The 14,498-nt window shown below is 68.1% G+C and overlaps 3 protein-coding genes across 3 annotated transcripts; 2 read left to right on the forward strand and 1 right to left on the reverse strand.

The window, feature by feature from the left end:
• Positions 1 to 2,851: 2,851 nt before the first annotated feature.
• Positions 2,852 to 4,675, forward strand: LOC309414981 (galactose-3-O-sulfotransferase 4-like; the record flags this gene model as incomplete). The annotated part of the gene is given in 4 exon segments (XM_082012366.1): positions 2,852 to 2,961; positions 3,179 to 3,390; positions 3,393 to 3,445; positions 3,866 to 4,675. Coding segments are annotated over 4 exon segments (1,185 nt in total).
• Positions 4,676 to 5,972: 1,297 nt separating this feature from the next.
• Positions 5,973 to 10,093, forward strand: TRAPPC14 (trafficking protein particle complex subunit 14; the record flags this gene model as incomplete). The annotated part of the gene is made up of 11 exons (XM_082012367.1): positions 5,973 to 6,377; positions 6,610 to 6,705; positions 7,114 to 7,246; positions 7,324 to 7,410; positions 7,568 to 7,688; positions 7,906 to 8,053; positions 8,443 to 8,525; positions 8,787 to 8,950; positions 9,174 to 9,328; positions 9,409 to 9,602; positions 9,940 to 10,093. The coding sequence occupies 11 exons, from the start codon at positions 5,973 to 5,975 to the stop codon at positions 10,091 to 10,093; spliced, it is 1,740 nt and encodes a 579-aa protein (XP_081868493.1).
• A 646-nt stretch (positions 10,094 to 10,739) lies between these two features.
• On the reverse strand, positions 10,740 to 12,906 carry LAMTOR4 (late endosomal/lysosomal adaptor, MAPK and MTOR activator 4; the record flags this gene model as incomplete). Its single annotated transcript, XM_082012355.1, has 4 exons — positions 10,740 to 11,243; positions 11,689 to 11,806; positions 12,130 to 12,210; positions 12,739 to 12,906. 4 exons carry the CDS (start codon positions 12,904 to 12,906, stop codon positions 11,146 to 11,148), a joined length of 465 nt encoding a protein of 154 aa, XP_081868481.1. The 3' UTR covers positions 10,740 to 11,145.
• Positions 12,907 to 14,498: the final 1,592 nt, after the last annotated feature.

Consider the following 14,498-nt stretch of genomic DNA (forward strand, 5'->3'; position numbering starts at 1 on the left):
GTCACACTGGGGGGGGTGAGGCCCCCCAAGCCCCCCGGGTCACACTGGCAGGGGGAAGGTGATGCCCCCCAGGCCCCCCCCGGGTCACACTGGCAGGGGGAAGGTGATGCCCCCCAGGCCCCCTCGGGTCACACCAGGGGGGTGAGGCCCCCCCAAGCCCCTCTGGGTCACACTGGCAGGGGGAAGGTGATGCCCCCCAGGCCCCCTCAGGTCACACCAGGGGGGTGAGGCCCCCCCAAGCCCCCCCGGGTCACACTGGCGGAGGGAAGGTGATGCCCCCCAGGCCCCCTCGGGTCACACCAGGGGGGTGAGGCCCCCCCAAGCCCCCCGGGTCACACTGGCGGAGGGAAGGTGATGCCCTCCAGGCCCCCCCGGGTCACGTGCCCGCTGCCGCCGCTCCCCCCGGCCTGCCTCGCCTCACGCTGCCGAACGGCATCGGGCCCAGCACGTGCGCGGTGCTCCAAGCGCAGGCGCAGCAGAGCATGGCCCCGCCCACGGCCGGCACGTGACAAGGGCGTGGCCCGGGCGGTCCCACCGCCCACGTGGGCGGGGCGCCGGGGTCCCTATAGCCCCGTATAACCGGGGCTGCCTGAAACCTCCTGCAGCCAGTGAGTCCCTTATGTCCTGGGGATCCCCTACAGCCGCGTGTGGCATTGGGGTCCCACGTGTCCCATATAGCTGGAGCTCCCCTATGGCACCCCGCATGTCCCTGTATTCTGGGAATCCCCTATAGCCACGTAACGTTGTGGCCCCTTCTGGTCCCACTTGGCCCTGGCATCTCCAAGAGCCTGGGGGTCGCCTGCACCCCCATAGGGCCTGGGGGTTCCCCATGGCCTCCCGTGGCCTGGGGTGTCCCCCCGAGCCCCTGCCCCAGCTCTGCCCCCCGTGTGTGCCCACCCACACTCTTGTCCATGTGTCCGCCCTCCCAGCCCCCTGCCCCTCCTGTCTGTGTGTCCTCCCTCCATCCATCCCGCCCCTCCACCCCCTCCCTCTGCCTCCCGGTGTCCCCCACTGCCCTCTCAGTGACGCCCAGTGCCGCGCCAGGCCCTGCAGCGTTCCCCCAGTGCCTCCCAGTGCACCCCCAAGCCTTCCCAGTGCACCCCCAAGCTTTCCCAGTGCTCCCAGTTTCCCCCAGCCCCGCAGCCCGGAGAACAGGGGCAGCTCTCGGCCCCAGACCATGCTCGGGAACGGCCTCCGGTGTCTCCGGGCCCTGTTCCGCTACCGCGGGGGGCGAGGGCACTGGGCGAGGGGCCCGCCCCGCTCCCGGTGCCGGTGCCAGTCCCGGGGCGTCCCGCCGTGTCCGGGCGGGGGCGCGGGGGCCGTCCCGGTACCGGGGGCCGTCCCGGTGCGGCGGGGCGGGGCGGGACAGCGGGAGACAAAGGAGAAAAACTTCGCGGAGAGCGAGAGAGCGGCCGGGACACCGGGAGCCGCCGGGACACCGGCCCCTCCGAGCCCCCGGCCCGGCGTACGAGACACCCCCGGGCATCGGCTCCTCCGACAGCGGGACCGGGGCGGCCGGACGCCCCGCCCGGGACACCGGGGCGGCCGGAGTCCCCCCGTGCCGAGTTCCGAGTCGCCCCTGAGCCCCCCGGAGCGCGGCGGGATGCGGCGGGGCTGAGCGAGTGGCCCTGCGTCCGCGGTGAGTGCGGGGGGCACCGGGACCGGGGGGGACACCAGCACGCACCGTGGGGTACGGAGGGTCGGGGAGCACCGGCACACGGGGAGGGGGCACGGCAGGGACCGGGGGGCTGTGGGGGACAGGGTGGGCCCATGCGAGGGACAAGGGGCACAGAGGGGACGTGGGGCTGGGAGTCCATGGGACACGGGGGGGCACAGCAGAACTTGGGGGGAGCCCCGGGGGGGCAGCGTCTGGGAAGCCCCGGAGCCTGGGGGACACTGGGGATCGTGGGACAAGGTGATTGTGAGTCACGTAGGGGACGGGGGTCCTGGTGGGGCTCGGGGTCCCGGGGGGGCACATGGGTATGCAGGACATGAGGGCACGGGGAGGGGCTGTAAGGGGAAGGAGGGGTGGGGGATCCAGGGCTTAGGGGACCCAGGGGTCTGGGGACAGGAGGGAGACAGGGGGTCAGGGTGACCCCGGGGACAAGGAGGTCCTGGAGGCGAGACAGGGGAGATACAGGCTTGGGGGAATACGGGGCCAAGGGGGTGGACAGGCAGCCTGGGGCTGTGGAGGGGGACGTGACACAGGGGGTGAGTGGGACACGGGGTTTGGGGCTGCAGGGGTCCCAGGGGAACGTGGGGTCCCAGGGGACTGAGCGCAAAGCAGGGGGGACAGGAGGGATGTCCCCCCCTCCCCGGTTGGGGACACGAGGTCAGGGGACAGGAGCACCCTGGAGGGATACAGAGGGGATGTGGCATCTTGGGGACAGGGGCTGTGGGGGACAGATGGTGTCTCATGGGGGACACAGGGGGACCCAGGAAGGTACAAGGAGGGGGTTGTTCTGTAGGGGGACAGGGGGGCACGGGGTTTTCGGGAGGGATGGGGAGAGCAGAGGGTCCTGCAGCGGGACACAGAGGCCCATGGACACAGAGGGGTCCTGGGGCACGGGGAGGGATGGTGGTGGCAGAGGTCTCCCCGGGGCAGTGGCCCATCCCTGTCCCCCTCCCCTTCCCGTAACGGCCGCAGCTGTCCCCGGGTGGGGCCGGCCTGGCCGGCGCCCAACGCCCCCGCAGACCCCCCCTGGCGCCGCGACGTGGCTCTGGGCGGTCCCGGGGCTCTGCCCCCCCAGGCGGGATGCCGGCTGCCTGGGGGAGCACAGGGACCCCCATGTGGCAGCCCCCCAGGGAGGTGACGCTGGGGTCCCCTGAGCCACTGTGTCCCCGCAGGACGATGAAGCTGCCACCCGCCTGCTGCCGGCTGCAGACGCTGGGGGCTGCCCTGGGGGTCTGTGTCACCATTGGCTTCACGGTGCAGCTCCTGGGGGGACCCTTCCAGCGCAGGTGAGACCCCCCCGCTGGCCCCCTGGCTCACCACATGCTGCACCCCCCGTTGGGCGGAACGTGGGTCCCCGACCCCTTGGGCATCCCCAGACAGATGGGATGGGGGTCCCCAACCCCCTGAGGGTCCCAGGACGGGTCCCTGTCCCCTTGGACGGCTGGGGCCAGGCAGGATGGGGGGTCCCCATCAGCACCCCCTGACCCCGCTGCATGTCCCCAGGGCCCCCGTGGCCCCTGCCGGCCGCCCCCCAGCACCCTGTCAGCCCCACACCCACCTGGTGTTCCTGAAGACCCACAAGACGGGGGGCAGCAGCGTGGTCAACCTGCTGCACCGCTTCGGGGAGGCGCGGGGGCTGCGCTTCGCCCTGCCCCACCGCTACCAGTTCGGGTACCCCAGCCCCTTCCGGGCTGAGCGGGTCAAGGGGTACCGCCCGGGGGGTCCCCCTTCGACATCATCTGCCACCACATGCGCTTCAACCTCACCGAGGTACCGGAGGGGTGAAGGGGGGGAGGTGGGGGATGTGGGGACGTGGGGCTGGGTTAGGGGGATGTGGGATAGAGAGGGGTGGTGGACAGAGCTGGCGGGGGGATGGCTGGGGTTGGGGGCATCTGGGGGAGGTGGAAGGACATCACGGGGAGACGGAGGAGGTCTGGGGAGATTTGGAAAGGGCCAAGGGATGCCCGGGGGGACGTGGGACGTCTGGAGGAGGTGGGGGACATCCCGTGAGGCAGATGAGGTCTAGGGGCAATGGGATGGCTTGGGGAGACGGAGGAGGCCGGGGGGGGACGGGGGATGTCTGGGGGACCCGGGGGACAGCCAAGGGAGTGGGGGGACGCCGAGGGGGGGGATGCACAGCCAGCAGCTGCCCCGGTGGGGTGCCGAGCCACGGCCGCGGTTCCCGCCCAGGTGCAGAAGGTGATGCACAACGACAGCTTCTACTTCTCCATCGTGCGGGACCCGGGCACGCTGGGTGAGTCGGCCTTTGCCTACTACCGGGCCGTGGCGCCGGCCTTCCGGCGGGCCCCCTCGCTGGCCGCCTTCCTGGCGGCGCCGGGGCACTTCTACGAGGCTGGGGTGCGGGGCAACCACTATGCCCGCAACCTGCAGTGGTTCGACTTCGGGCTGCCGGCAGCGCGGGACGGGGACGGGCCGGCGGTGGCGGCGGCGCTGGCGGGGCTGGAGCGGGCCTTCGCCCTGGTGCTGCTGGCTGAACACTTTGACGAGTCGCTGGTGCTGCTGCGCGAGGCCCTGTGCTGGCCCGAGGAGGCCGTGGCCGCCTTCGCCCACAACGGCCGCCCTGCCGGCGATGGCCCCCGCGTCTCGCCCGCCCAGGCTGCCCGCCTGCGGGCCTGGAACAGCCTCGACTGGGCACTCTACGCCCACCTCAACCGCTCCTTCTGGCGCCGGGCCGAGGCCTTCGGGGCCGCCCGCCTGCGGGAGGAGGTGGCCCGCCTGCGTCAGCGCCGCGCTGCCCTGGCCCGCCGCTGCCTGCGGGGCGGTGGACCCCTGCCCGCCCGCGCCATCCCCGACGGCCGCCTCCGTCCCTTCCAGCCCCCCGGCCGGGCTCAGATCCTGGGGTACGCCCTGCAGGCTGGGCTGCCCCCCGCCGAGCGGGAGCGCTGTGCTCGCCTTGCCACCCCGGAGCTGCAGTACAAGGACATCCTGGACCGGCGGCAGTTTGGGGGGGGCAATGCGTCTGTCCTGCCCGGGGGGTAGCGGAGGGGGTCCCGACAGCGACGTGCGGCCCGGGAATGGTGACGTGCCTTGGATTACCTGGGCCAGGCAATGGGCCCCCTAACCCTGATGCGGATCAGGGTGCCCCCATGGAACCACTTCATGCCTCAGTTTAGCTGCTGTGGGTAATGCCACCCGCCTCCCCCTGCGGTCTAATAGGGATTGGGGTCTCCCCCACGGTACAGTTCTGCACAACTGTTTAGCTAGGCTGGTAACAGCCGCCGCTAACCCCGACAGGGATTGGGGTCCTCCCATGGTACCACCTGTGCCTCAGTTTACCAGGGCTGGGTAATGGCTCCACGCCCTATCGGGCACCAGGGTCCCCATGGTACAGCTCCGTGCCTCAGTTTACCAGGGCCGGGTAATGGTCCCCGCCCCGTCGGGGATCAGGGTCCCCATGGTACAGCTCCGTGCCTCAGTTTACCAGGGCCGGGTAATGGTCCCCGCCCCGTCGGGGATCAGGGTCCCCATGGTACAGCTCCGTGCCTCAGTTTACCAGGGCCGGGTAATGGTCGCCCACGCCGCACACGGAGCCCCACGGCCCCCTGGGGGAGGGGGCTGGCGCAGGCCCCGCCTCATCAAGGCTCGCTTTGTGGTAACTATGGCAATAAAGACTGGAATCAGACTGCTGATTGGGTGCTGCTGCTGCCAGTCACTCGGCGCGGATGTGCCGCCCCCGAGGGCGAGCGCGAGGAGCTGCAGGAGAAGTCCCGCCCCTCCGGGGGGGGGCGATAGGTCCCACTGCGGGAGGCGGAGCATCGATGAGCTCGGCGCTCGGCTGCCCAGCCCGACTCGGGCACTCGGAGCTCGGCCCCGCGTCCTGCTCGCGCCCCTCCCAGTCGCTCCCGGTCGCTCCGGCAGCGCCGCGCGGAGCCGGACCCGGAGCCGGACCCGGAGCCGCACCCGGGAGCCCCCGGCCCGGCCCGCTCCGCTCTGCTCCCGGCACCTTCCCCCGGCGCGGCCCGGCTCCGGGACACCCTCCGGGCACGTCCGGCCCGGCCCAGCATCTCCACCCCCGGCATCCCCCCGCCCCGGGTCCCTCGTCTCCGGGGTTTCCCCTGGCCCGGAACCTGCTGGTGCCCCAGCATCGCCCCCCGGCACCTTTCTGCCCGCCCCTCCCCCCCCCGGGCCCCCGGTACGGCCAGGCCCCGGCATCCCCCCGCTCCCCGGGGTCTCGCCGGGCCCGCGCCGGTCCCTGGGTCTGTCCCTTGGCCCTAAAATCTTCCGGTTCTCCCCGGTTTCCCCGACCCTTAGCCCCGCCCCCCCGGTGCCGGTGCCCATGGAGTCGCAGTGCGATTACTTCATGTACTTCCCGGCGGTGCCGTTCGCGGCCCGGGAGCTGCTGTCGGGGGAACCGGGCCGGTACCGGGCGCTGCCCCGCCGCAACCACCTCTACCTGGGCGAGACCGTGCGGTTCCTCCTGGTGCTCCGCTGCCGCCCCGGCAGCAGCGGCGGCACCGGGCTGGGCCGGCCACCCTGGGCCGAGCTGGCTGCCTCGCTGGCCGCCCTGGCCAGCGTCAGCCCCGGCGGCACAGAGGCCGGTGGGGACCGGGACGGGGAAGGGGACCCGGATGGCACCGGGGATGGCACCGGGAGTGGGGCCTCGCTGGAGCCCACCGTCTTTCGGGACTGCCGAGCCCTGCTGACGCACAGTCAGGGCCCCCCGGGGCACCCCGCCGGTGGGGTGGGTGATGGGCACCGGGTGGAGGGGGTATGTGGGCAAGGAGGAGTTGGGAAGGGACCCGGGGACAAGGGAGGATTTGGGGGGGACGTGGGGGACAAGAGGATGCGGGGATGGAGGGGGACTAGAGGCAGTGGGCAGACGTGGGGACAAGGACTGGGGCAGACACGGCACAGAGGAGGAGAAGGGATGGGGCTGAGGGCCACCATGGCACTGAGCCCCGCTGTGTCCCCAGATACCGGTGGAGGACCCCATCGTGTCCACGGACGAGGTCATCTTCCCTCTGACCATCTCCCTCGACAAGCTGCCGCCTGGTACCGTCAAGGCCAAGGTGAGGCTGAAGGGGGCTGGGAGGGGACCTCGGGGACAGCGTGGGGATTTTGTGGACAGCATGGGGACCTCAAGGGCAGGAGGGGACCCTGGGGACAATATGCAATCACGAGGGACAGAATTTTGCAGACTGTGGGATCACAGACCTGGCACAGAGATCTAGCCCTGGTCTTCCTTTCTGGGTCCATCAAGGGCAAGGTAGAATTTGGGGACAGGAAGGGGCCTTGATCACAGTGTGGGACAGCGTAGTGACTCAGGATGGGGAGCAGGATCCAGCCCTGCTCCCCTCTCTCCGGGTCCACGAAAGCCGCTTGGGGTAGGTGCAGGGGACAGGAGGAGCCATAGGGACAGGCAGGGAGCTCAGGGCTGGACCTGGGCCAGCTGTGACCTGTATCCCCACTGTCCCCAGATTGTGGTGACAGTGTGGAAAAGGGACACGGAACCGCCCGAGCTGCAGGAGGGTGGCGGGTATCTAAGCCTGCTGCAGACACGGGCGCCTGCACACGTCTTCCGCCAGGAGCAGGGGGCCTTCAAGGCGCAAGGTAGGAGTGTCCCTGTGTCCCCTCTCCCTCCCTGTGTCCCCACATCCCATGTCCCCTGACCGCTTGTGTCCCCACAGTGAGCACCCTGCTGACAGTGCTACCCCCACCCGTGGTGCGATGCCGCCAGCTCACCGTGTCCGGGAAGTACCTCACTGTGCTCAAAGGTGAGAGGGACAGGGTCCCAGGGTGGCTGGGACAGGGGTGGCATCTGTGGGGTGGCTGCGACAAAGCGGGGATGCAGGGCAAGGGAGGATGTGACATGGGCTGGTCGGGGCCACAGCGGTGTCCCCTGCGCTGTCCCCTGATGTCCTCGTCCCCCAGTGCTCAATGGCTGGTCCCAGGAGGAGATCTCGCTGTGGGATGTGCAGATCCTGCCCAACTTCAATGCCAGCTACCTGCCCGTCATGCCCGATGGCTCTGTGCTGCTGGTTGACGACGTGTGGTGAGTGCTGGGACAGCCCAGGCACCGTCCCTGGGGCGGGAGGGGGGGCACGGCCGAGCTGTCTCCCAGACCCTACGGGGCCCCCAGTTTTCCTCAGGATGCGCCGAGCCATCTCCCTGGCCCCATCCTGGGGAAGGTCTGGGGGGCACTGCCAGCCCTGGGCTGCCAGCATGAGTCCCCACGTGTCACTGAGCTGTCCCTGTACCCTGTCCTGCAGCCACCACTCAGGTGAGGTGCCTGTGGGTGCCTTCTGCCGTGTGGCCGGTGCTGGCTTGGCCTGTCCCTGTGCCCTCAGCGCCCTCGAGGAGCACAACTTCCTCTTCCAGCTCCAGGCACCTGAGAGACCCCCCGAGGATGCCAAGGAGGTGAGGGGACACTGGGGGGAACCCTCAGGGCTGGGGGGCAGTAGGGGTGACTGCCCTGAGGCCAGGCACAAGGGGACACTGGGGGACATCCTGGGCCGGGACTGTCCTAGTTGGGAGATGTTGTCTGGGGCAGGATCAGGGGCCACCATCCTGGTCAGTGGCTTGGGGGACACTGTCCTTGTCCAGTGGTCCTGTCCTCCCCTGGGGGCAGCGGAGACCACCCTGGCTGGGATGTGGGGCCACCATCCTCGCTGTGGGGGCCCATCCTTGTTGGCCTCTGTCATGTTTGCCGTTGCCGGGGAGCCTAGGGGGACGTGGGGATGTTGGAGACCTCCTTGCTGGGAGCTGTGGTGACAGAGACATCTTTGACCCGTTGTCCCCGCACCCAGGGCTTGGAGGTCCCACTGGTGGCTGTGATCCAGTGGTCAACGCCAAAACTGCCCTTCACCAGCAGCATCTACACGCATTACCGGTGAGAGCCACCCCGAGGGTCCTTGATGTGCCCTATCCTCAGGCGGGGAGGGACCCCCAGATCCTCCTGCCCGAGGAGGAGGCGGGACCCAGAGCTATCTCTGCCCGTTTGTGCCATTAACCTCATGTCCTGGGGCTGCCACATGGCTGTCTCCATGTCCCTGTCCCCATGGGTTCCGCGGGGCTGTCCCACGCTGCTAATCCCACGTCCCCATGTCTCCCAGTGGCCATCCCCATGTCAGTACCCCCCTGCCATCCCCAGGCTGCCAAGCATCCGCCTGGAGCGGCCGCGCTTTGTAATGACGGCTGCCTGCGAGTCCCCCGTGCGGGCCCGGCAGCGCTTCACCGTCACCTACACGCTGCTCAACGACCTCCAGGACTTCCTGGCCGTGCGCCTCGTCTGGACGCCCGAGACCGCCACGGCCGGTGGGGACAGAGGGGATGGGGTCTGGCAGGGGACCGAGAGGGTGGGGGCTGGGGGTGCCTTTGGGTGTAGGTAAGAGGGGGCAGATCGGGTGAGGGAAACGGGGTGGAGATCCAGGGAGGCCAGGAGGGGCAGCCAGGACGGGACAGTTGCAGCCAGGAGGTGCTGGAGGTGGCCGGGCAGGGGCCAGCGGTCCTGTCCCTGTTGTGCGCACGGTCTCCGCAGGGAAGAAGCTGTCTGGGGAGGAGCGCCGGGCCACACAGGCGGCGCTGGATGCCATCGTGTGCCACACGCCACTCAACAACCTGGGCTACTCGCGCAAGGGCAGCGCCCTCACCATCCGCGTGGCCTTCCAGGCGCTGCGGGCCGGCCTCTTCGAGGTGAGGTCGCCCAGCCACGGGGCCCCCGGGGCCGCCCTGGGGCCTGGCCCGGCATCACCGTGTCCCCTGTCCACCCCCAGCTATCCCAGCACATGAAGCTGAAGCTGCAGTTCACAGCCAGCGTGGCCAACCCGCCGCCCGAGGCCCGTCCCGTGTCGCGCAAGAGCAGCCCCAGCAGCCCGGCCGTGCGGGACCTGGTGGAGCGACACCAGGCTGGGCTGGGCCGGTCCCAGTCCTTCTCCCACCAGCAGCCATCCCGCAGCCACCTCATGAGGTACGGGGGTGACAGCAGGGACCTAGCAGAGGGGGACATGGGACGGGCAGGGCACCTGGGGCGAGGTCGGAAGGGACACCTGGAATGAAAGGGGCACAGAGCAGGGTTGGGGGCACGGGCAGGGCTGGGGCACACCTAGAACAGGGAGGACACCCAGGACAAGGGTGGATGTGGTGGGGGATGGCTGGGCCCGATGGGGACACAGCAGGGGGACACCTGGGACAGGGAGATCGGGGAGGATATGGGGCAGGAAACAGCTCCAGGGGGAGAACATGGGAAGGGGACAGCCAGCCCCATGGGGACCCGGGGCAGCCCTCCTTACCTCCCCACGCCCCAGGTCAGGCAGTGTGATGGAGCGACGTGCCATCACCCCGCCGGTGGGGTCCCCCGTGGGGCGTCCCCTCTACCTGCCCCCTGAGAAGACTGTGCTGTCCCTGGACAAGATTGCCAAGCGGGAGTGCAAAGTGCTGGTTGTGGAGCCCGTCAAGTGATGGGGACCTTGGGGACAACGGGGATGGACGAATCCTGCTGTGTCCTGGACACTGTGCTGGAAGGGGACAAGCTTGGGGGGGGAGGTGCACGGGGGGCTGGGGCCATGTCCCTGCACCCCCAGGGGATGAACCTGCTGCTTCACTGGGACTGGACTGGAACGTGCCATGGGGGGACCAATGGGGACAGGGGTCTGTCCCCAGCCTGGGGTGACAATGCTCTGGGGACAGGGGTGGCACAGGGGAAGCAGGGGGATGTCCCGCTGCTGGTCCCAGCACTGTTTACACCCCTTTGGCTTCCTGCGTTGCCTTGAGTTTGGCTGCTGGGGGTGGGGTGGGATAGGGCCAACAACGGACCAGGATCTGTCCCTGGGGCCACCGGGACCTGTCCCCAGGGTGCTGAGCCAATGGCAGGTCCTGCACTGCCAACCCCTGTGCCCCGTTGGGGCTGGGGATGTCTCCGTGCCTCCTGATACAGGTGGTACCTCACACTCCTTGTTATTTATTTGTCTCCGCGCTGGCTGCCGTCCGTGTGTGTGTGTGTGTGTGCGCGCGCGTGCCAATAAAGCGCTGGCCTGGACCTGGGGACAAGTCTGTCACTGAGGGAGGACAGGAGATGCTGGTGTGACTTGAGGTGTCGCAGGGAACGGGACTGGGGGGAGCGGGAGCCTCGCGAAGGGCTCTGCATCCCCCTCTGCTATGTGAGGGCCCCATCTCGCCCCGTGCCCTGTCCTGAGTGGACCCATATCCCCCCCTCAAAGAAGCTGGGTCGGGGGGAACAGGACATAATTTATTGCCTCAACAGAGGGACGGTGAGCATGGGGGGCAATGCTGTGGGGCCCTGAGGCACACAGGGGACACCACGTGGCCTTGGGAACTGCAGGGACGTGGAGGAGCAGTCCCCAAGGCGCTCGAGGTGACTGGGACACGAGTGGGTGTTGCTGCAGGGCCAGCGCAGCTGGTCCCCTGGTCTCCGTGCCCCCCTGGCCCGAGGCCCTGGGGACAGCGGGGATGAGGGTGACCCTCCCAGCTCTTGGCCACAGCAGGGCCATGTCTCAGACGGCAACAGGCTCCTGGACATGGTTCTGCCGCTTCACCACGAAGACCTTCTGTCCGGAGACGGTGACGAGGAGGGAGTGTTCCCCAAACACCACTGTGGGGACAGGGTGAGTACAGGGACAGGGCCAGCGCCAGTGCGCCAAGGACACCGTGGGCACTGTCACTCCAGGGACAGGGTGAGCACGGGGCCACTCACACCCTGGGGAGAGCACCCGGGATGGTGGGGACACCACCACGGGGACAGCATGGTGGTCAGGGCTGTTCTGGGCACAACGGGGCCACCAGCACAGGGGCAGCGTGAGGGTCACGGCCGCCCTAGGGACAGCAGGGCCACCACTGCTGGGGCAAGAACTTGGGGTCACCCCAGAAACATCGGGGACAGCAGTCTTGGGACTCTCTTTGGGAGAGTGCAGTGGTCATGGCCACCTGGGGGACTGCAGGGCCACTGGCAACCACCCTGGGGACAGTCTGGGGGACACTGTCTTGACCCTGGGGGCAGGGTGGGGGTCAGAGCCACCCCAGGGACGGCCCACACTCACCTGACAGGCGCTTGAAGGGGGGGTCATGGCCACGCTGGAGCTGCAGCCCACAGGCCGTGGCCACCAGTTCTGAGAGGATGGCGGCCGTCTGCTCATCGTTCTCCAGGTCGCCCGATGACTGGGAGTGGCGGGGGACAGCATCAGTGGGAGCCGTGCGTCTGGGCCCGCCCTGTGCCCAGATATTCGGGCACCCCTTCCCCACCGCCCCGAGGACCCGGGTCTCTGTGTGTGTGTCCCGGTATCCGTGCACCCCTTCCACCGCCCCGGGACCCCGGTGTCCGTCCGCCCCCCCCGCCCCGCCATCCAGGTGCCTCCAGGAACCTCTGCGTCCCTTCCGGACCCCCACCCGCCCCGCAGGGACCCGGGTACCCCTCCCTGCGCCACCCCGCCTGCCCCGGGACCCCGCCCCAGGCCGCGGGGAGCGGGGGCCCGTGCCCTCACCGCCAGCACGGCCCCATCGCTGATGACCAGGTAGCCCAGCTGGTCCGGGATGCGCTCCAGCCCCTGGGTCAGCGCCGTGGTCTGCGGGCGGGGGGGGGGCCGTCAGCCCACGCGGCACAGGGCCCCCCGGCTCTCCTCCCGCCGCAGCGCTCCCCCACCCCGGCCCCCCGGTTCCAGCCATCCCCGGGCCCCCCGTGCCTCCGCGCGCCCCCGCGCATGCCGGGCCCCACCTCGGCCCAGCGCCCCCGCCCCGGCCCCGTCTCTCCCGGCGCTCCCCGCCCCGCCAGCCGCTCACCATGGCGCCGCTCCGGCGCCGTGCGGTCAGCTGGCCGCCTCGCCCCGCCCCCTGCGCCCGCCCCCGCCCCGCCGCCCCATTGGCGCAGCGCGCCGCCTGTCCTCGGCCCCGCCCCGTCCGTGTCGCGCTGTCCCAGTGCCGCGGGCGCGGCCGCTTGGCGGCGCTGGCGGGCCGCGGGGGCGCTGGCGGGGCGCGGGGCCGCGGGGGCGGGGGGGCGCGGGGGCGCGGGGGGTGCGGTTGCTGTGCTTGTACCGGCCTGCAGCACGGGTCTGTCCCGTGTTGCGGTGCCCGGGGGTGCACGTGCCGCCTGTTACACCCGCCGCCTGCGCCGTCTTCCTCGAGTGTCCGGGGGCTTTAGTAGTGGCCGTGGCAGCTACGTGCTCCTCTTCGTCTTCGTCTCTTGTGTCTGTAGCACCACGGTCTGTAGCTGCGTCCATTTTACGGCTTTGAGCCACCGTGCCACGCCGCTGCGGTTTTTCCATCGGCCGGCTGCCGCCGTAATTCCCTAAGGGGCTTCGTAGGTAAGGAGGCAGTTCGTGTCATCTGTTCTCCGTGTGCGATACCGCACATTAATCGGGTCTTGATGTCCCCGTTGTTTTTTTGTGCTAGGCGGGCACGCTGGTAGCCATACTGAGGGTCTCGTGTGCCTCAACTCATCGGCAGAATGCTGACCGAGCGCTTCCTTCCTTGCGATAGACGCCCAGCACACGGATCTGTCTTGCACGTCTCGTGTCTGAGAAGGCTACGGACGGTCTTCTCTCACGGCAGCAATCCAGGATGCGTCGGCATTTCCACTGTTGAGCGGTCCGTTTTCGTGGAGCCCTTTTCTGGGACTACTTCTTCTCTGCATCCTTTTGGTCTTAGGTCTTAGAGCCTGGCTTCTCGCGCACCCATCGTCGCGGTGGCGGCCGTATTTTTTTGCCACGGGCTATGGAGTTTGACTTCTGGGGCAGCCGTAGATTCTTCCTCGCAGCTCCCTAGGTCTTCTCACCAAAAGGCGTTTTCCCGCTGGGAGTAATCCTTTTTGCCGAGAGTCGTCTTTTTGCCTCTGGGTCAAGTCACTTGTCTTGTGTGCAGTGTCAGCCTGCACGAGTGTCTGGGTTGGTGCTGCTCTGCCCGGGGGCGTAGCGGTATTAATCAGGGGAAGAATAACAATTAGAGCCCCTAGTTAATGTTGATATGCCTGGACTTAGAGGCGGAGATGTTTAGAGACCGTGCAGTCCACCTCGGAGCAAGGCGGGCGAGGATGTCGCGGGGATGACCGGACTGTGTGGGAGAGGCCGATCGGGTGGTCGTTGAACAGGTTGGATCTGAAAGGCGTTAAGGCTTGTGCACGTACACTTAATGTCGGTGGGTTTTTTAATGGCAGGCCATCATAGGAATCTAGATGGTATTCCTAAATAAAGAGGACCTCTGGATTTGGTAAACTGTTGATCAGCATCTGGGTGACTTGTTTGATGTTGTTTTTGCAGATGCAGAGGGACGAGCTGACGTGCGGAAACAACCTCCACAACCCAAAAGAGTTATAAAGCAGGTACGTTTGGTACGGCGCTGGCTGCGAGGGGGATCGCTCCTCCTAACTTGCACGCCGTTTCGGCGAGCAGGCAAGTATTTGTTACACAAAAGCACACATATGCATGTGACTACGCAATACAAAACGTACGCGTGAAGTGAGGCGGAGTCGTTCCAAAGGTTTGGGTCAGCAGTTTATGTTATCAATGATCTGTCTCTGCTGGTCGTTTGCCTCTCCAGGGGTCTTATCGTCCTCTTTTGTCTTTGAGAGGAACTTCAGTCATTTACACGTGCTCTCTTCTTACTCGATGGTTTCAACCGTTGTTAACGAGTTATAGCCGGCTCTGTGATAAGACTAACATTGCAGTTCCTGTCATCACTTCCTTTGTTTTGCAAGTCAGTCCTTGGCAAATATCAGCATCTAAGTGTTTAAAAGCAGATGGTTACGTCTCTGTATCAGAGCTGTAGGAAGGCGAGTACGGTGTCAGAGGGACGATGCGACTTGTGACCATATGACTAGCGTACGGGTTTTGGGTTTTTATTTTGAAGGTATGGAGCAACG

This window comes from Phaethon aethereus (genome assembly GCF_964289735.1).
Source record: "Phaethon aethereus genome assembly, chromosome: 36".
In the NCBI taxonomy this organism is placed as follows: Eukaryota; Metazoa; Chordata; class Aves; order Phaethontiformes; family Phaethontidae; genus Phaethon; species Phaethon aethereus.